The 21,521-nt window shown below is 51.8% G+C and overlaps 1 protein-coding gene across 1 annotated transcript in view; it reads left to right on the top strand.

Moving 5' to 3' along the window:
* Window positions 1-8,950: 8,950 nt before the first annotated feature.
* The window catches only part of CDH23 (cadherin related 23), a 72,714-nt gene continuing 60,143 nt past the window's right edge, over window positions 8,951-21,521 (top strand). The window contains exons 1-2 of the mRNA XM_088524936.1: window positions 8,951-8,996; window positions 9,590-9,667. Of these exons, the coding sequence (XP_088381062.1) occupies window positions 8,951-8,996; window positions 9,590-9,667 (124 nt within the window). The remainder of the gene's footprint in view (window positions 8,997-9,589; window positions 9,668-21,521) is intronic.

Consider the following 21,521-nt stretch of genomic DNA (forward strand, 5'->3'; position numbering starts at 1 on the left):
TTCAGAAGGTCCCTCAGACCATCTTCACTCAGGGAAGTCCTCAGTTCTGCCCGTTCTTTCCTCCCCATCCCGTATCCGCAGACGGCGAGAATTACTATATCTCGCTCGACACTTGGATGCTGCCCTTCTGCGGATGCAACGGCATCTTGCCAGCAAATGGGACGCTCTTTCCGAGATGGAAACACCTGGGGCTGAGTGTGACAGGACATTTCTTCTTGTGCCAGTGGGTTTGCAGTCCTTAGGTCTTTGGCTTCAAATGGATTTAAAGGGAAAAGGGTTTGCAATACTTGAGTCCAGGCGGAGCTGAAGGCCTTTAAAGGGAGAAGCCTTGTGCTCCGTGCTGGTTTTATGGACTGCTCCATGATGTACGGAGGGAAGGGGCTGGTTTCCTCTTGAGACTCAGGCCCATCGTCCGATACCACTGCTAATAAAGAGTTTTGAAAGGGAAACACTTATAGACCCTGCTGAGGCTCTTTGCCCTCTCAGAGGGCTCATGGGATCCTGACCTGGGTATCCGCATGGAGTTTGAACCTCCCGTTTTGCCTTTCAGTGATGCTTCCCCCTGCCTCAGTGCAGTCTCACTCCAGAGATGTTGCTGGAGGAGAAGGAAAACATATATTATAAAAATAAGGTGCAGGGGAGGCCTCCTTGCAGTGGGAGCCGGCAGGGATAACACATTGGTCACACGCTGCTCTTGCCCCCTGCAATAAGGGTCTAAGCACAGATGGGCTGAGCTGCTCTGGGTAAAACACTGCTCGGGAACGGCACCGCCAGCGTTTTTGTGGGGTGATATGTACTATATTTACACGACAGTGATGGACTGTTTTTTAAAATGCACCCGAACAAAGTGCAGCTGAGGTAATTCCAAAAAAGCCCTGTTTGCATTCCAGCACGGAGAGGGGAAAAAAAAAAAAAAAAGAGGGGAGGGATAAAAATCACCATCCTCGGGACGTTCTGTTCATCAGCTTTGGGTATTTTTCCCCTTGATTTGCGTGCCTCGTGCGAGGAGGTGGGGTCGCAGATGCATGCTGAATTCTGCAGGGAACATACGCGTGCATTTAAATCATTTACAGCATTTACTGGTGCAATTGTGGAGCCCGGTGTCTCTCTGCATCGGTAATTAGGCTCGGAGCAGATGGCGAAGGGCTGGCGCTCCTGCTGCGCCAGGCTCGCACGCTGACGGACGGCGCCGCGAGAGCGAGCGGAGCGAGGGAAGTTTTCCTCCTAATTTATCAGCCCGTGGCGGGGCAGGCTGCGTACCTGCGAGCTGCAGCCCGCCGCGCTGGTGACGGATGCGTTTAATAGGAAGCAGGAGGCTTGGGATGTTTGGGAAAGGGAGCAGCTCCGAGGCTGGTGTGAGTGCAGGAAGAGGTGGGCATCCCCTCGGCTGCAGGGCGCACGGAGCTGAGGGGTGCATTTTGTTCCAGGGTGCATGGAGCCATGGGGTGCATTTTGCTCCAGGATGCGTTTTGCTCCGTGATGTATGGAGCTGCAGGATGTGCTTTGTTCTGGGATGCGTTTTGCTCCAGCCTGCATTTTGCTGCAGGATGCATGGAGCCACAGGTGGCCTGGAGCTGCAGGATGCATTTTGATCCACGATGCATGGAGCTCCAGAAAGCATTTTGTTCCAGGATGCAGTTTGTACCGTGGTGCATGAAGCCCTGAGATGCGTTTTGCTGCAGGATGCATTTTGCTGTCGGATGCATTTTGGTGTGGGATGCATGGAGCCACGGGAAGTGTTATGCTCTGTGGTGCATGGAGCTGCAGGATGCATTTTGCTCCGGGATGTATGGAGCTGTGGGGTGCATTTTTCCCAGGGATTTGCTCCAGGATGCAATTTGCTCTAGGATGTGTGAAGTCCCTGGCTCCAGCAGCAAGTGGGAAGAGCTGCGGGAGAAGAGCATCCCGCCAAGCTGCAGGAAGGGCCGGGAGGGCGAATGCAGCGCGGTCGGGCTGGCACGAGAGCTGCCGTACGGACGCGGTGCCTGTAGATGGCACCTTTTCCTGCGGCGAGGGGGAACTGAGGGCCAAGCCAGCCCGTGGCACGGGCTTGGACAACGAGAAGTCACCAGCCCCAAAAGGAAAAAGGACTTGGGGACAAAACCCCGTCCTATTGCAGATGGGGAAGGCGATGGGAGACGCCCGGCGGTGCAATTTAGGGGTTGAGCGTGTGAGGCCGAGCGAGCGGCCGCGGCGGGAATGTCACGGAAGCTGCCTCGGAAAAAGGTTCCTGGTAACGAGCCCGTGGAGGGAGGCAGGCGGGTGGCGCGGGAAGGTTGTCGCACTCCGGCTCGCTCCCGTGCGCTCTGCTTGCTATGGCCGCTGGTTTGAATGACAAGCGAGCGCGCTCCTCTATTTGCAATATATTCATTTTATCCCCCTTTCTCTTCCCTGCTGGTGGCTGAGCTTTTCAAACACAGTGGCAGTGGTCTTTTCCCTGTCTCTCCCTCATCTCGTTTTCCACCCAAAATCTCCTGCCAGGGCCTCATCCTCTTCCCTTCTCACATGCACACCGCAACTGCAGGGGTTTTGAGCCTAAAGAAATGAAGATGTCCACGGTGAGCGTTCATGCCCCCGGAACGACTCCTGGACTCGCTGATTTTAAGCAAGCTTGACAGGGAGATGTAGGACATGCGGTATCCATTCCCGCAGACCTCGGCAGACACATCCCACAGCGGCACGGGCCCAGCCTGATATCAGACAGCGGAGAATCCCCACAGCTCGTGGAGCTCCTCGCGTGGGAAACGCGGAGCGCCCTGCGCGTAGCCAAGGGCAGGAGCTGCGCGAGGAGGGCCACGATGAGGCATAAGGAAGTCGCACCTTTATTTAAATAGAAACCCTGACCTGGATTTATCACGGGTGTCATTAAGTGAGACCTCAGCTGTGCAAAGTGAGAGGAGTCGCCGGCGCCCGGGCCTGGCACGTCTCTCTGAGCAGCCTGGCATGCCAGCTTGCCTTGCGTTGCCCCCCTTTCCAAGGAGTCCCTTGGTTTTGGGGCAGGATGCCCAGGGCCATCCCAAAGCACAGGGCTCATTACACCCAGGTGTTCTTGCAGGAATTTTTTCCCCCTAGAAATGCCATCTGCACTGGGAAAAGTGGGGAAAGCTCCATGAAGCATCATTACACCAGGGAGAGGCTTCCTGCAGGAGCAAGCAGGTGCTTCCCCCACTTCTCCAGGGGCCTAGGGCAGACCCTTATCCAATTCAGATCAACCAGCACTGCACGTTGGGCTAATTAATTAGCAGAAGCTGCTTGGGAGGCTTCATTACCACCTCCTGCCCCACCAGACCAGCACGGACCCCAGTGTGGAGGTGAGCGTGCGGGAGGGCGGCCGCTGTGGCTGTGCTCGCTCCGTGTCCAAGAGGGGTATTTGGCAGTGGGGAAGCGGAATCCTCCCAGGTTCCTGTGGCATCGGAGCGGGAGGCATCAGCGGGGTGTGAAGGGCCGGTGGGAGCCTGCGCCCGGACCAGAGCTCGCTCCTCGCCCGCAGCGAGCGGGCCCGAGGGAGCGCGAGGAGAGAGCGTGCCGTAATTGCTGCGCGAGTCCCCGGGCGCGCTCCTGCGCGCGCTGCCCTAGCCCCTACCCTCCTGCGCGGTGTGTGCCCCCCGTGGGGCCACCCTTGTCCCCCAGCCCCTCGCCTGGGGTGGGGGGGTCCCGGGGTTTGGGAGCTGCCGGGTTTGGGGGGGGGATGAAATATTCATCACCTGGCGGAGCCGCGCGGCTCCCCCTCCCCTTCCTCCTCCTGTTCCTCCTCCTCCTCCTCCCGCGCCCGCCACGGCGCTGGCTCCGTCTCACTTTCCGTGCCATGGGGCCGGGCGCCGGGCGCTGACGGCGGGGACGGCGCCGGGAGCCGCCAGGTACCCACGGGGGGTCCCCACGGGGGACGCGGGGAGGGACGTGGGAGCCGCTCGGCGCGGCGGGGGCGCGGGCACCCGCCGCTTGGCCGTGCCGGGGCTTTATTTATTGAAAAACACATTTTTCTTCTTTTTTATCCCATTCCACTGAGGCGGGGGAGGGGGCCGCAAAGTTTCTTGGGCGAGCGGGGCCGCAGGAGCCGCCGGCAGCGCGGAGGGAGCGACCCCCGAAATAGCCGCGTGGCTCTGAAAAATCGGCAACTTCCCCCAGATCATCCTCCTTCATCTCGCGGGAAACTCTTGGTTTTGTCCTTTTTTCTTTTCCCCCCCACCCTCTCTTTTCTTTGCTTGCTCTTTTTTTGCATTATTCTCCAACACAGGGGTGCGCACAAAATAAATAAATAAAAAATAAAGGCGGGAGTGAGGGGGGGAGGAGGGCAGAAATCCTCTTATTTAAATACATTTTTCCTGTCGCTCTGGAATACTGACCCCCACGCACATCCTATTGCTGCCGAACCGGCCGGAGTCATCCCAGGAGCTTTTATTTGAAGGGAATGCTCCAAGTGGAGGAGCGCAGGCTGCTCCCTATTAAAAATGGCCAGCTCCGCTGCCTTCGCTCTCCTCCTACCGCACAGGGTCCAGCACTCGCTTAGGTGCATCTAAATCGTGGGCTCTTTGCGGCACGTTTTGCTTTTTCCCCTGGTTTTTAGTCTGCTCCGTGCGGGATCAGCCTCTTTGTTCCGAGCTGCGAGACTTGTGGATGCTCCGGTAACGTAGAGGAGAGTCCCTGCCGAGCTGCAATTAGGAGTATAGGTGTGCGTTATAAATACCTGGGTCTTGTTAGGAGTAAATACCTGTTAAAATAAATATTAAAAAAATGAAAGAAAAAGGAGAGAGTAAGGATATTGAATGCAAAGGGAATGCTGCTTTTTTGGGGAAGAAGTGGGGGGAGAGAGAGTTGAGGTGGTTTAATGCAAGAATGGAGAGGAAGGGGCCGCTTTGCTGGATTAATAGCGGGGATGTTTGGGGTGAAAATCTGGGAAGGGCAGGGTCAGGGATAACTCCCATGTTGGTGCCGGCTGGGTCATGCTCGCAGCGTGTCCTTTGGGCTGCCTCTGCTCTCCAGCATTACCTGGAGCGCTTGGGATGGCATCGGAATGCGGGAATGCTGCGGGTAACAGAGGGGCAGGCTTGTTCCTTGGGGGGGGTGAGAGAGCCTGGTGAGAAATAGGGGTTTGTCGGGGTTGATGGGGATATTCTGAAAGTGTGTGGGGGGTTAATGTTGAGGGAAATCCCTCCACACTGAAATTCCCGTCTTTTCCACCCGCTCTCCAGTGCGGAGCTGCCTCTGGTTCCCGAATGCAAAGCGGATGTCGCGCAAAGTCAAGATTGTGTCGTCAAAGCGCAGCGTTTTGTTTTAAGACCAAGTTGTAAAACACCGCATTTAATGGGAAACTGTAAAAATTGATGCTCTATTTTTTTTTTCTTTGCATTAAGTAGGAGAGATGAGGCTGGGAGGAGGCAGGTGCTGCGAAGCTCGGCTCTTTGCTCGCTGTGTTCCTTGTATACCCCATATGTGAAGGGCAGCATGCAGGTGCTCCAAGATGCTCCATGTCCCCCCATAACAGAGGCAGCTGGCGGGGGGAACATCTTAAAAAGGATTTAATGTGTTAGGTTTCTTAGTGGGTGCTCTGCCCAGATGGTCCGGCTCAGCAAGCCCGGGGATGTGGGGCTGGCCTACTTGCTCGTGTACGCTTTTTTAGGGGTAAAAAGCTCAAATTGTGCCCCAGGGCTTCTCCCTACTCCCACCCTCCCGTGTCCTCCTCGCTGCAGTGTGGCTTTCAATCATGTTGCAGTAGGATGAGGGTTAATTTGGGGGTTTCGAGGCCCAAGAGCCTCCAAACGTTGAAGTTCATGCTCTGCTCCGTGGTTGCATTGCTGTTGGACCTTATGAGGGCACGTGGGAAGGGGCTGGACAAGGTAATGGGCCCTTGGCTGTGGGGTTCATGTGCTTAAGCGCGTGGGGTGGTCCACTTGGCAATCAAATAGCTTCAGCTCTGCTGAATGCCTCTGTTTTCCCGTTTTTGCACCGTTCCCGAGCCCGGTGGTGACGCTCCACGTTCTCCGTCCTTCCAGCCCAAAACGCATACAAATGCACCGGTCTATATTTATTTAACGAGGGAATTTTTCCCTTCGCCGCGGGGAATGGAAAGGGGAGAAAGTATAAATTTTTTTTCACTGGGAACAAATCTCATTTTCGAGAGTCCTGACAAAATGAGCCATAAAATTACAATATTTCAAAGTGCTTCGTAATTCTAGCGCGGACGACTCTTCATCATGGAATCTGAAAGCTCAGAAAATATAAAACTCATTAGATTAAAATAAACCACCTACCGCGCGGAAGAAAAGCTTATTTATCAATATCAATTTACTTCTGATTACCCTGTTCTGCAATTTGTTATTTTTAGGAATTATGATTTGTGTATCGCTCATGCCAATATGGGGTGGTGGTGGAGAATTAACTTCTACTTTTTTCCACCCCCCACCTGTTTTCAAAGTCTAACTTGTTCTGAAGATTTAGCTCGGAGCCACCAGAAAAGGGGAATTTGTAGCAGTGCTTCCTGCTTGGGAGCGGTGGCAGAAGAGTTGGGTGCATCGTGGAGGATGACCACGGTGTAGAAGATGACGACGTTGGTCTGGTTGGGTTGAGCGCCCTGCGACCTGGGTGCCATGGGGTGCCAGCAGAAGGCACCTTTTGGGTGATGACAGCCACGTGCCCCATGGGTTCCCATCTTGTTTCTTGGGGGCTTTGTGAAGGAGCAGAGGGGTGATGGCATCTCCATGTGCTGGCCCAACATGAGCTCTGGGGATGGTGGTGGGCTGAGGAGGCAGGTATTTTATTTCTTATTTCACTTCGTCCCCTTCCCGTGGCAAGCGGCGCCTTGCGCGAAAGCCGTTGGGGAGGCGCCGTGATTTACACTTTCATTTCTTCTTTATGCTCCTGGAACAGTGCAGAGCAAACAGGGACTGACACTATAAATCTGAGGCACAAATCTTGTGGCGGTGTTTGGGGACGAGACGCCTGGGTATATACGTGTGTGTGTGTGTGTGTGCAGGGGGAGAAAGCGCCCGGGGATGGCTTGCCCAAAGACATTACTATGCTGGAGGCTGCATGAAAGCCTCCTATGAAGTGCCTCTTTCAGGCACAAGGTACAATTTAATACTCTTAGTCACAATTTTTAAGTTTTCCCAGGAGATTTATTTTTTTTCCAATCCCATTCCGAAATCTGTGGTATTTAAGTGAGCCGTCCCTGAGAACCAGTGAAGAGCTGCAGTATTAATGAAAACAGACAAAATCAAAACGACATTTTGGGCAATTACTTACATAATGAAGTGCCTGCCTCGGAATGCACAATATTTAGACTTATCGTGGAGCTCAAAAGGGATGCTGTCAACTGGCTCTATTTCTATATCCTGCCAAATGTTTTTGCCACTGTTCTGTTGCTTGGAAAAGGAAGCTCCCCTTTTCCTTGATGGCCTTCTCGCAGAGCAGCGGGAATACGGGCTTGTGGTGCCTCATTTTACCGTATCCTTGCCAATGGTGGCAGGAAGCACTTGGGTCTATGCAGGGTTGTGCCAAGTTTTCCATGGAAAACGGGCAGGTTGACATAGCGTGTGTGAAGCTAACCAGTGCTGACCCCAAATGTCCTCCCAGACTTCTGATGAACTTCCTAAATATGCACGCAGAGACATTTACTCTTGCTTACGTGCGCACCTTTTTTTCTCCTAGAGGAACTTTGATGATAAAATAGCTTGAGAAATTAGAATTTAGGGCCTTCTCCGCTGAGAAGGTGACAGAGTTGTTATGAACTATCTTCTCTGACAAATCCATCAGTAAAGATAAAATATGAGTAGCCGTTACTCCGAAGCGCCCGCCTGTCCCTGCAGAGACGAGACTTGGGGACTTTGCTCCTGCAAAGTAAAGCTAATGCAACGATTGCTGCAGAAAATGCTGCTTTTTTGTCTTCCTATTGGGTCTACGTGCTGTGTGATATCTGTATAATCTATACTCACCTGCTGGGTGGAATGCTTAAGGTATTATATGTGTGGATTCCAGGTAGAGCAGGACTTTTGTGGGGGTTTTTTGAGGTTCTTGGGTTGCTTCCGTGGCATCTTTACATTTGATAATCTGAAGACCACGCAAGGATGTGGCCATGCTAAAGGGCTCCCTGCCTGTTGCGTGTTTGTTTTTTTTTTCCTTCTTTATCATGAGAGGCCTCGTGCTGTATTAAGTGCTAAACCTGCAAGAGATGACATTCATGAAGTGCTGGACTTGACGCTGAATTCCTTCTTTGACAGGAACCATGAAGCTCCACGCTGCTGCCTTCCTGCTCACTCTCTTGCTCTGGGATTTGGTCTCTCTGGGTAAGTAAAGTTTGGCCTGTTTAGTGACCTTCCCTCCAAGCCTCAGGATGGGGTGCCTGGACACAGTGGAGTGTTAGGACAGAGGGTGGCGAGATGTCCCCTTGCCATCACTGGCTGGCAGTGCTGGTCTCCTGGATGGACGTGCGATGGGGTGTCACCTCATGGGGCCCTGCGCCTCCGTGGGTCGATCCTGGGTGGCCTTGGCTTGAGGCAGCGCCGGCCTTGGCGGCACCGTCCGTGCTCTCCCTGCTCTCACAGGTTTGCTTTCCAGCTGGCGGGAGCTTTCCCGGAGGGAGAAAGGGGAGGGAGAAGCCGGATTTTGATGCCTCCGCGAGCTGTGCCAAGTGCAAGCACGGGGCAGCTGAGAAACCTGCTGGCTTCCACTTTCCAGCTTGCTTCCAATGATTTCTTGGATGGCCTCCATTCATCATCCTGTGTATCTCTTGACCTAGATTTTTTTGTGCAATTCGGACGCGCTCTCTCCATCCCACGCATTCCTTCCTCACGCTGACAGGCCACCGGAGCGGACGCAGCCCCTGTCGCAGATGGGCCCTGCTCCTTACCCTGGGCTTCGCAGCAGCAAAGCCAAGTCCTGCCCCGGGGCCCTGCTGCTTGCATCCTGCCCCAGCTCCGCTTGTCCTGGCTTGACACTAGATCCTGTGTGCGGGGACATGGCGCTGAATGCGCCCCGGCACCTGGCGCAGCTGCTTTGGGAAGGTGCAGGCTATTTTTAGGGCACTCCTAATGTTAATAAAATTGTTTGTGAAGTGCAGCAGTCTGCAGGAATGACTCCCCTCCAGGAGTGATGCCATCAGAGCAGGAGCAAGCGTGCAGTAAGCCTGCAAGGGCACTGCTCCTGATGCTGTTCTGCATGGGGCTGCAGGACCCTGCCTGCATTAATCCGGGCTTTGAAAAGGCTCTTCCCTGCTCCGTTTCTGTAACCTGCAGGAGTGTAATCCATCCCCACGCCTGCCCCCGCTGCTCTGTAAGCTTATCACCCGCAGAGTCGAGGTGTCTCGTTTCCACCACCGCTCTCCACCTGCAGCACGGTCATGCATCGCTCCCCTGCGCTCCCCAGGCTTTCCCATTACACTGACCCCCCTGCCCTGAGCAGGTCTGGGCTTGAGCCAAGCGCGTGATGGTCTCGTGAGCGTCACTAAACCATCAGGACCTGCACGCCAGCAAATCCCAGTTGTCACCCACTGCTGGTGACAGAAGGGATGGGCTGAGGCCATTGGGTTGCACCAACCCGGTGCCGGGGAGGGCTGTGTGTAAGCTGGAATAAAGCGTTGCTCTTGTGCCCCTTGCAGGTCGGGGCAATCGGCTGCCGTACTTCATAAACTACTTCTTTGACACCTACCTGCTGATCAACGAGGACACCCCCGTGGGTAAGTGCTGCGTGTCCACGTGAGCAGCTGGTGCTGCCAAACGGGTGTTGGAGAAGATTAAAAAATGTGTGCATGCGTAATTCCCCACTGCAGCCTTCTCAACGAAGGGGTCAGCTTATTGCTATGTCTTTTGGCATGTGGATTCAGACTGCAAGCAGGACAGAGGTTCACGTGCCTCCTTTCTGGATAGCTTGGGGTGCAGGTTGAGTGCGATGAGGACCCTTGTCTGCCTTGCTTGGTGGCTTGTCCACGCTTGGGGACAGCATCCTTGAGAAGCTCAGCGTGTTTCTTGCTTGCAAGGGTATTGCAAGCCTGAGGTGTTTGGCCTTCGTGCTGAGGAACATGCCTGTTGGTAAATAGATGCTGAGGTCTTTGGAGCTGGTGAGGTCTTCAGAAGCACCTGGGAGAGAATGGGCTCTCCAGGTTCAGGTCATGAGTAGAAGAGCTCTGAGAGGGCTTGGAGGAGGAAGGAAGATGGTCCTGATGTGTTTGCAAGGCACATTTAGGGCAGGTCATGTTCAATGCCCTGTAAGCCACCCCTTTGATGTATCCTCTGTTTTGGCTGGGGATCCGTGTGGTGTCAAGGTGTGGTATTGTACCAGCACAGAGGTTCATGGCCAAGTCTTCAGGTTCAGAAGCTCACATGAAAGAAGAGTGGGTGTCCTGAGGTTTGTCACCTCGTTTGAGCCTTTAAAGGGCCGATGCCACCAACTGAGACGAGGTGGTGGGAAAGGGAAACTGATGGAGCTGAGATGGTTGCTCAGGTGGATTTCAGTTTGGCAAGAGCATCTCTCGTTGTGTTGCCACGTCCTCCTCTGCTCCCCTTCTCCTTTTATGGGTCCTGGAGCATGGAGCCAGCTGAGTGGATTGCTAGAGCGTTGTGGTTTGGGACAGGGTCTTGAGGAACATGTATGGGGATAAATTGGAGCCCCTGGAAAAAATAAATCTTGGTTTTCTTTTGACTGACAGGTGTAGCTTATTTTTATTGCTTTATTTAGCTCGTGATCAGTTTTTAGTAAATGCAGAAATCGACCAGGTTGTTCTCGGCCTCCTTCCAGGCTCTCAGTCCATTAAACTTGTGCTCTTCAATCAGGGCTCGTGACTGGCTTTTAATGCTGAAGGAATTGATTGCGAGCCCCTGCGAGCAGGAACGGGGGTCCGCTGGCCCTTAGCTGCCATCCTGTGGAGACCTCTTCTCCCTGGCTTCCCTCACCTCTGCGTGCTGCCTCTTTCAACCATGCAACTTGATCAGCAGCTTCTCGGAAAGAGGTGTTCTTGCTGCACCAAAATTGTCACCGGGGCTCTCAGTGGATGGAGGAGTCTGGAAGAGGCTCATCTTGTGCCCGTTCATTGAAATTGGGTTTTTAAGTGATGGCAAAGAGGCTTCTGGGGAGTCCTCTTGGTTGGATCTGCTTCCTACCATGTCTCGTTGGGGCAACACCCAAAGAAATGGGCACCAGAAGATGGTCCATATCTTGCTGGAAGACCTTGTCTGAAATAAAACCAGAGCTGGTCAAACCCAGAGCAGCATCCTCAAGAAAGGGAGGAGGAATCTTTTACATCCACGTAATTTTTCATAACCTCCTTTTGTGAGCCTGCCCCATCCAGGTCATTTCACACCTGGCTTCTTTATTTCACTCTCTGCATGCTCTCTGCCTCTCGGTTGTTGGTGTCCTCTGCAAATATAATTAGCGATAAATTTGCCACAAAGAAGTCCCAGGGCAGAAAGCAGCTGTGCGAATGTAGAGGTGAGAGCTGGCTGGAAATAGCGTAATGGAAACGCTTCCTGACCAAGCGCACAGCTCGTGAAATACTCCAGCTTGAAAAATCTTCTGGGAATTCAACTGAATTTCCATTTTGGTGGAAAGTGGGGGAAGATTTTTGACAGTCTGCTTTCTGGTGAGCTATTGTGAGAATAAAGCTGTTCTTGGAATTACTTTTGTTTTTATTCTTGACTTTGTATTATATTGTGTGGAAATGAAATCCCTTCTTTTTAAGAATATTGCTACCCTGGGAGTTTGGTTCCAGATGCCCCAAAGGGAAACGTCAGCCTTGAAATTGTTGACAAACAGCATTTTCTGTTCTTTGTGTTAGTGATAGATGTTCTCTGTGTTAGGCTTAATTAACTTAAGGCATCGCTTGGGACAGGAGAAGGGAGGAGGTGTTTCAAGGGGGGTTTAAGTAGCAGAACTGTGTGTGTCACCTCTATGAGAAGAAAAGAAGAAAAGCGTGGCTCCTTTTGGAGACCTGCTGTACCATCCCTGTCGCCTTGGGTAGATGCACTGCAGAGCAACCTGGGCCTTGATGGATACAGTGATTACAACGGGTTTGGTAAAACCGTCTGCGTGCCTTCATGCTGGCGGAGCTTGTGGGTGGCCCCACGGCTTGGGGACTGCATCCGTTCCCCTTGACCCGGAGCATCAGTGCGGCGCACAAAATGCAGCGTGGGGTGGGAGTGGGAGGTGCTGATTTTTCTTGAGAGGAGCCCTAAGAGATGGGGTTTACCCAGTTTTTGTAGCCCTGGGACCCGTACTGCATTTGGCCAGCCCCATGCGGAGCAAATCCCTCCCTTGGCTCCCTCCAGAAGCCGGACTGCTGCCTCACCTAGCACCTGCCGAGCTTGCCGCCTAAAGAAACCTTAAGCAACAATTAAGAGATCGTTCCCCCTCTAATACTTACATGAGTAAATTAGTCTTGTCAGGAGCTATTAAGACGGAGAGCTTGGAATTCATTAGGCTGGATAGGACCGCAGGAGCTGCTGGCGCTACCGCCGCTCTGGGCTGATTAAGCTCTCTGAAAACATCATCGATGCCCATCTGTTTCAGTTAGGCCCAGGGAGAGCAATTTTCAGGTGGACTGACCCTCTAGTCGGTTATTTCACCCAGTAGTAATGAAAGGCGCAGGCGCAGGGATGGAGGGAGAGGGGGGAAGCACGAGCACGGCGGGCTGGGCGCTGTGGGACAGGCTTGGGGAGCCGGAGCAGCCGGATGCTTTGGCACCCGGGTAGGATCCCCAGGGCCCTGGGATGCTCAAGCTGCTGCTAGAGATACCGTTATCTCTCTTGATGTGATTGAGCAAGGGCTGTCTCAGTTAAACCCTCGTTTGATCCCACAGCCCCGGGCATCTGCTGGCACTTGTGGGGCCTGGTCTCCTCCACGGTGGCACGTGCTTAGTGCCATGCAGCAAGGAAAAAAGAGTTTTGTTTATCTGTTTATGCTTTGGATACTTCCTGCCTGATTAACTTGTTGCGGGGCAGCCTGGGTCAATTTGGGCTGATTAAAGCTGGTCCTGTCTTCCCTGTAAACGTGCCCGGGCAAGGGCCGCGGTGGCGCGAGCCCCGCGGGACGCGCACGCACGTGCAGTTAGCTGCATTGATCGGGCCTTTCACGGAGGATAATTCAGGATGAATAAGCGAGCCTCTGACTGTGAGGCAGATTGAGATATTTCTGAAGACGAGGCGTGTTTTGTGAGCTTCATTACGGGCCTGGCTGCGAGCGAGTGCGAATCCTCTCGTTTAGGTAGTGAGGCTATAGGGGACTTCATCTTCAGCGCTCACTAAAAGCAATATCGCCTCGAAGGACCGTCTCCTACCTACGACGGGGTTTTGGGGCAGAGAACTGGCGAGTGATGAAGAGATTTGTGGAGATTCAGGTAGCTTTAGGCAATAAAGCATCATCGGTGAATGATGCCACGTCAGGCCATAAATTTATTTATTCAAAATATTGGGAAATGGGGGGAGGGGGCTGCCCCTTCTCCTCCAAACAAACAAAAAATCTCTGCGTCATTAAAATAATCACTTCATCAATCACTTAAACTTTCATATCTACTTTGCTAATAAGCAGTAGCATTAATACTCATATTGAAGAAGGGGAAGAGAGCGAGAAGTTGTATTTGCAACGTGCACTAATTAATGTGCCAGAGTAACTTCGGTTTTGGCGATTTCCCCATCAAGCCGTACAAAGGCTTGATCCCACCACCGTGCGTGTTTGAGTGTGAGCTACCAGGCTCTGCCTAAGCCCTCTTAAAAGAAAGAGCAGAAATATGTGTTTATGGTAATGCGGTGCGAGGTGACCTTGTCTGAGGTGACTTCAAAAGTGTAGAAATTAAAAATAGTGGACAGGGGAGAACTATTCCAGGAAAAAAAAATATATATATAGGCATATATATGTGGCATATATATGCCATATACCGAGATTGCAATAAAAGCAAAACCACTGTTGGGAAGTATCTATTGCAAAAATAACCTGATAGAGTGAGCATCTTGGTTTGGCTCTGGCTGTTGGTAGGTATTGTGCCATTCTGCTGTTTAAGGGGAAAAGGTTGGATATTCATAAATCAATTTTACCCACTCAGAAGCACCAAGTAGGTAAACTTGACGTACCAATATCCCGCTGTTTCTCTTTGCAAAACTCCCTTATTTCCATGAGGAAGCCAAGGGGGTTACAAGTGTGCCCAATTAAACCTTCCTGGAGTGGGTAATCAGGCTGCACTGATGGCGTGGCCAGGGACACGGAGCTGCAGGGTGGTCACCTCGACCTTGGCACGTTTGGCCTCCCTCTCCAGTGCTTCCGACCCGGGTCACCGCCGCCGTGCGCTGATGCTCCTCTTTGCATCGAATGCATTAACGTGCTTGATTGGCAGCGGGAGTTAATAAATCGGTTCCTGCTGTCGAGCTGCTCACGTCCGCTGAAGGCTTTTGAATTAGCCGTAGCCACTCAGGGGAAAGAGATCGCGGCGGCGACGTTGGCCAACTCAATGAAAACATCTGTTCAATTTGCGGCCGTGGTCAAAAGAGTGAATAAGCTTTGTGTTCCCTCTCTTGAAGATTTATTAATATTGCCTTTTGCGCGAGGGGGAAAGATTTCAAACACTTGACATTTAATGGTTAGTAACTCAATTTTATTCCATTCATCTGCACTGGTTTGTCAGATTTTTGCTCTATTGAGTCTCTCTTGTTGCAGCGGGGAGGTTGTCTTTCCGTGAGCAATTAGGAGGGCAATTGGGACCCGTATTTCTTTTGTTTACTACCTGAAGGTGGAAAAAACCTTTTTTTGAGTGAACATGGGGTTGGAGGAGAGAGATGATGTTGGGATGCCTAATGCTCTCTCACAAACGCTGATGTAGATATTTCTGTATAAATGTTGACTTGACTTTTCTGTATAAAAGAGTACTAATAGAGAGCTTAATGCAATGAGGTGGTGAGATAAAAATTAAGCATGGGTTGCTCCTACTGCTCTGGGTGCATCCAGTTGGTGCTGTGGCAAGCGCTGGGCTCTGGGCAGTTTATCCAAGATTGTCCCTTGCCCATCCCAACGCCTCTGGGTTTTGTCATGCTTTTGTGGTGCAGAAATCTAGTGTTTGCTTTTTTCTTATTGGAAAAAAGTACTGATTCTTGCAATTACCTTGAGGAAAAGGAAACCCCCCCCAAGGGGCTTGCAAGGGTGAGCACACAGCACAGGTCTTTGCTTTGAGCACAAATAGCACGGATCTATGTGCAACCACTTTGGAGCAAATAAGAAAATAAATGTGTGCTTGAGCTGGTTGGTTGTAGTGGTTATGGTTGTGCATGATGGTTGCAAGGGGATCGACCAGGCTAGCAACTCCTCCAGTTGTCTTCTCCCCCTTGTATCTATTAAACCCACTGTGTTGTAAAAGCAGAAGTGGCCCCAGGTGGCTGGGTAATAGCATCTTTAATTGTGCTCTGAATGAGATTAACTTCTTATCTGACAGTCTGACACTTTTATTGTTATTAATGTGTGAATAATACAGTGGCTTCTTCTTTTTTTTGTATAAATGTGACTGCAGCAAATGTTTTCCTTTTGCTGAGCAGTTATCTGTTATTTTGCTAGTTAGCCGGCTTCAGATTGCCCATTGCTGAGGATGGGGCTGAGGTGGAGGGATGCAGCTCCTTTTTTTCTGGGAAAACTTTCCTTGCTGTTGCATTGAAGCTGGAGGGATGCATGACAAGCGTGCGCTTAGCGAGCCCAAGTGTAGCTGAGAGCACAGGGCTCGCACCCGTGGGACGCAGGAGGAGCCGGGAAGCCACCTGAGATGTCAGCAGAGGCTGGGACAGACACCACGGTGTGGAGAGCAGCCCGTGGGCTCTGCCAGAAGCGTTTTCCATGGTGCAACTAGCTATTAAACAGGATAACAAGGTCAATAACGCCTTTGCCTGGGAGAGCTGCAGCCAGCGCTCCTATCAAAACCAATATTAATTTTCACTAATTAGGAGCTGCAGCTAATGAGTGTCACAGCTAATTTACCTCACCATAACCAGCAGGAGGAGGGGGTCATGCGCCCAGCATCAGCGGCTGCGGATCCGTCTCGTCTCTGCTTTTCCCTGCTTGCCCCCCTTGCAGCTGGCTGGCTGCCCGCGCTCCAGGGACGTTCCAGGGATATTCCAGGAATGCTGCTGAACGATGGAAGCACAAAGCAGATCCGTAATTTGGCATTATTGCTCTTAGTCTGAGCAAGTGAATCGTTGGTTTCGTTCGCGTTGGGAAGTGATGGCCCAAACCCGCGCCATCATTGCGTCGGAAGGGACCAAGAGTTGTTCGTTGCCTTGTCTGGGGTGGTTTTCCTAAGTGATGTCCTTCTGTTGTTTTGTTTTCTGGATGTTGTACCGCCAGGAGCATCTTCTTGGAGCACCCGGTGAGCCTCAGTGGGAGCTGACCTGCGTGCGAGGTGCCCTTGCAGCTAGTGCACTTGAGGGTCGAGCCCGTGATGCTCAAGTGGTTTTTGCTGCCAGTCCCCATCCAATTCCCCAACTAATCCCATCTTGGGCTGGTGTATTTGATTTGTTCAAACTGTTGGTCTGTGAAATTGCCACTCAGCCCATGGCTGGTGCCAGTAAGTGCTTTGCCTCTGCTTGCTTGAAGGCTTGCTGCTCCTGCCAACAGCTGGGCTCCTTGACTTGCTCCTCACCAGCTCTTCCCGCATCTGCAAGTGGCTTTGGCAAGGAGAGGAGTGCAGGAGCGGGTAGACTCTGAGCGGATTTCATGTCCCAACATCAAGGGTCCTTGGTGTGCTGGAAGTGATGGGGCTGGTGCTCCCAAACGCTTCCTACGTGGCTGTGGGCTGTTGGCATCACCGTGCCAGGCACTTAGTGCTGACAGTGAAATATAAGCAGGCACACGCATCTGTGAACTCCTTGATGGCATTAGCGCGTAGGGAGATGTAGCCTCATGCATCAAACATCCTGTGGACATGGAGGCTTGGTCCTTGGCAAGGAAGGGTTGGCCGCGGTGAGTGCTTGAAGGAGGGTGCAAGGCACGCTTGTGCAAGGAGCGAGAGCACCCGGAGCTCACGTGGGCGTCCCAGAACCAGGGACAAGCTGAGCTGCGTCACGTGCAAGAAGTCGAGCCTGCTCCCACCAGCTTCAGGAGGACAATTCTGTTGCCAATGGAGAAATTATGTTATTTAAACATTTTTTTGGTGACCGTCTTTGTGAATAGTTCTTCTGAAAGTGCACAGCAGTGTCTTTTTTTTTTCCCCCTTTTATTTTATTTTTTCTTCCTGTAATGGAAAGAGCCAGCCTGATTCTAAAATAGACTCCGTGTATCTCTCTTTATTGGTACAGGTATTAAGAAAGTTATGAATCTCCTGCAGTTTGGGTCCCTGGAAAATCCCTCCCTTATTCCATTCTCATTCGCTGTTGGCCCTAGGGCTTATTAGCTCTCCTTAATAATGACATATAATCTCAGCCCAAATTTGAGGAAAACTTGGGGAGATTCGAAGGGACATGAGGGTTGCTCTCCACCTGCTCCCAAGGACGAGGAGAAAAGAAGCCATGTGTGCGCATGCACAAGTAAAGCGGGGAAAAGGAGAGTGCTTTTTTTGCCTTAATGGGAAGAAGAAAAAGAAATGTATTTCTTGCCAGTGATTGGAAAACGCTTCCGTCTGCAGGGCAGCCCATCGAGGCAGAGGCTGGGAGGGAGGTGCGTTCAGGGCGTCAGGGGAAAGCGAAGCTCTGAAAGTCTCTAGTCTTGAGCAATTGAAAGGAAAAAGCCTGAAACTGTGACTTACTGGATGACTTTTTCTCTTCATAGGTTTCCACTTTTAGAACAGTCTATGAAACCTCTGTGATTGCTTTCTTTTTGCTTTCAAGAAACCCAGCAGCTGGGATTTAACGCAGGGCTTTGTCTGCAGTTGGAGTTTTTAGATTTTATTTCTGATTTTTTTTTTTTTTCCCCCACATGTGACTAACAGTTCTGACACGCGGGCTGATCTGGACGTTTTTGTGTATGACAGTGTTGAACATGGGATATGGGAGCAGGGGTGCGAGGTCTTCTGCTTGGCATCGGGTCTCCATTTGCCCCAACCCAAACACAAGTTGTGTAGAGATACCCATGCCATGAGGGTATCCCGAGCGTTGCTGCTTCCCACACCAATTTTCTCTTGCTCTGAGACAAGATTGCTGCAGCAGGGATTCCCTGCAGATAGGGGAAACAACGTTTTGTCTGATGAAGGAATCATGGTGGTGTCTGCAAGGTGTTCTCGAAGCTACTAAGACATATCCTCAACAGTGCTTTGAACAAAGTTGGTTAATTCTGCTGTTTTCCTCTGTTCTCTTCTTGTTGTAACAGCCTCTAAGCGAGCAGTTTTGCATTTTTAGGGCAGTCTGGAGAGGCTGCGTGCTCCGGCTTGGCGCGAGGCCGTGCTTCCGCGCAGGTGTTTGCACGGAGCTGCGGCGGGCCCTTTGCGGATGCTCGCGGCAGCGCTTCATCGGGATGCAGCGGCGGTCCCGCGTGCCTGCAGCCACCACCTCCGTGCTGCAACGAGCCCCTCGCCGGCAGCCACAGGAGCGTTTAGCCAGGAAGCCTCCCTGAAATACACTTTTAATCAGCCGTTTACGGAATAGATTCAAACAACAAATAAATCCCTACAAGCTGAAGTCTATTTGCAGAGCGAGAAAAACTAAATTAATTGAACGCTTTAGTCACCGGAGATAATTGTCCAGCTGTAGTAGGGATCTCCAGATGTTTGCCTGCAAAAGAGTGTGCTTCCTTGGCAGAGGAAAACCACTCGTGGGCATATTAACTCGGAAGCAAGTTTGCAGCTGCGCGCTTGTGCGCGCTCTGCCTTGCTCTCCCACCAGCAACCGTGCAGTGTGTTGCAAATACAGCTGGGCCACTTCATCTTCTGGCATTGGCTCTTCTGGCTGGGCTTTTCCATTTTATTTGGGGCTTTTCCATTTTATTTGGGTCGGCGTGCTCGATGGGGCTGCGGTGTGGAGGAGTGAAGCGGCGTGCGTTGCGTCGTGGCTGCTAGGAGCTCGCGGAGGCAGTTGGAAGAGGCGGAGAGCTGCAATCCTTGTGTCACCCGGAGCCTGGAGCTCTGCCCAGCTCCATCCACAGGAGCTTGGCTTCATCAGCTCGTTGGCGTCGTCGGGCCATCCGTTCCCCTCCGCCTCGCGTTGCTGCTGTGGTTCAGCCACCCGAGCTGGGGCTGAAGTCCTGTAAGTGAACCGGCCCATTACTCACACGTGAGGGGACAATAGACCGCGCGGCCGCTCTTAAACATCTCTCCACGTCACCATCATTAATAACCGTAATGCCGGCATCACTTGCTCCTAAATAGCCTCATTTATCAAGAAGCAATTTACTGCAGCGCGGTGGCAGGGACACAGATAAGCTTGCGCCCCAGATACCCAGGCACCACCTGCCAAGTCTGGGGATGCTGGGGATGAAGCTGAACCAAACTCAGCCTTCTTGGGCATCCGTATCCTGCCGACTTCCAGCCTGTTCTTACTGCAGTCATACTTTGGAGATGGAGCAGGGCTACCGCAACTCCGGAGGGATAAATCAGGCAGGGTGCCCATTGCATCTTCATTATAACGGGGGGCAGTCAGTCACCCAGCACATGTTTTGAAGCCCCAGAGAGTTATGGTGACAGCCTAAGGCCAATCTGCTTATGGATCCAAAGTCCGCAGACAGGAACCCTGGTTGGTTGGTCAACAGCATTTCTCTGGGATCTTTCTCCTTCCCCGCTTGTTGATGCACTTGCTTGTTGTATTACAGCAAGCAAGCGCTGCCTGGAGACTGCAGTCCTGATGAGCCCCTTGGGTTTTGGTGCAGGAAATGTCTGGGGAGTTTTGGAGGTGGCAGTTGTTTCCCTGCTCGGAAGTGCCCGGCTCGGAGCAGAGGGACATGTCAGTGATGCTCCTGCATGACTCTCCTGGCCTCATCCTTACGATCTTGCTCCAAGCCAGAACAGTCCCGGCACTATAGGTATTGCCATCTAACAAGCTTTCGTGTCTGACCTCAGATTAATTGGAGACAGCCTCTCTCCTCTAATTAACACAAGGCTACGTTACCTTGTTGGGGCAGGATACACGTGTGTTGTCTTACTTATAAATCATTTACTTGCACCAGGCAGCAAGGCACTTCATTAACTGGACTTTTGGGGCCTGCATCTCTTCTGCTTGCCCTGGTATTTAGCAAGCTGGAGAGCTGCTCTCCCTTCCTATCTTCTTCCTGCTCTTGCATCTTATGTGTAGGGAGGAGAGGTGAGCCCCATGCGAGCGGTCCCTGCTGCTGTTGCTGGAAGTTTGGGCACTAGAGAAAGCCCCCCAGTGATGGGGTCTCAAAACCTACATTATTTTGCAGTTTTCTGCAAGGAGCAATCATCCCCCGGATGGATCGGAAAGGAGTTTTTCCCAAAAACTGTCTCCCAGGGCTGAGATCCAGTTTGCTAAACTCAAGCTTTCACTTCACATGGTGCAAATGCTTCTCCTGTGTTGGGCTGCAGCTTGTCCAAGGGACTGGAGCTGGTGGGAGCTGGGCCAGGGTCTCTGGTGAAGCTCTCACCATCACTGACAACTTATTTTCCTGCCCTGAATGAGTGACAACATTCACGCAGAGGAGAATCAAATGGCACTTTTATTCCCCCTGGTACCTGTGTTAGAGCTTCCTCCGGCCTTATGACTGTTAAATTAGTTAGAAACCCGAATCTTTTCTCTTTGGAGGAAGGTGGGGAAATGTGAAAAAAGATAGGAAGGAACAAAGGAAATATCCCTTATTCTTTTTAAGCTGTTTCTCCCTTATTTCATAAATTAATTAGATAAGGATAGTCCGTGGATTTAGGGTTTAAACTTTATGTCAGAAGTGTTAATCAAGACTGCATTAGCCAGGTGTTCCTGGAGGAGCGAGTGGCTTCGGGCTCATTTGCCAAGGATAGGATGTGAGGGGCTCCTGCCCTCCGGACCTGCCACAAGTTGCCCCCAAAAAGGACGGGTATTGGTAAAAGTGAACGGGACCATTTGGCATCGACTGTTCAACAGTGGAACTTTCTTATGGTGGAACAGAATTTGCATAAATCTCATTAGAAAAAAAAAAAAAAAGGTCCCGGTTTCATAAATCTTGTGATAAATTAAGGTGATACTGTTCCAAATGTGATGTATTAATTTTAGGGCAAAATGAATGGGTCTGTGATCATTGTTAGTAATTATGAGGCTCCCAAGCAGCATGGAAAGGAAATTATTTTTCAGAGGTGTTTTTTAGCACGGGAGCTCTTTGCAAACCGGGAATATCTGAGCAGACTTGGAGCCCTTCTTTTACGGGGTTTCTCTCTTTGCTTCATCCTTTGAGGATGTGGTTGCGTTTAGTCCCCTCTTTCATGGGAATACCACCTTTTCCTCAGAGCGAATCCCTGGCAGTTCCAGGCATTCTCCGAGCTGTAATCGCTGCTGTGCCCTCCTCCCAAAGCGCGGGAGCGTCTCCGGCACACGGTGGTCTCCGCTCGCGGCGTTGTCCTCGCAAGACGCTTGCTGTCCCCGCTGTCCCTCCGTGTGTCGCGTGGAGGTGGCGTGCTGCCGCATTGCTCAGCGGCACAGAAACATTGGCATTTCGGCTTT

The sequence above is a fragment of the Tinamus guttatus genome, unplaced genomic scaffold (assembly GCF_059628265.1).
Source record: "Tinamus guttatus ecotype Peru unplaced genomic scaffold, ASM5962826v1 Tinamus_guttatus_pri_ptg000023l, whole genome shotgun sequence".
NCBI classification, from domain to species: Eukaryota; Metazoa; Chordata; class Aves; order Tinamiformes; family Tinamidae; genus Tinamus; species Tinamus guttatus.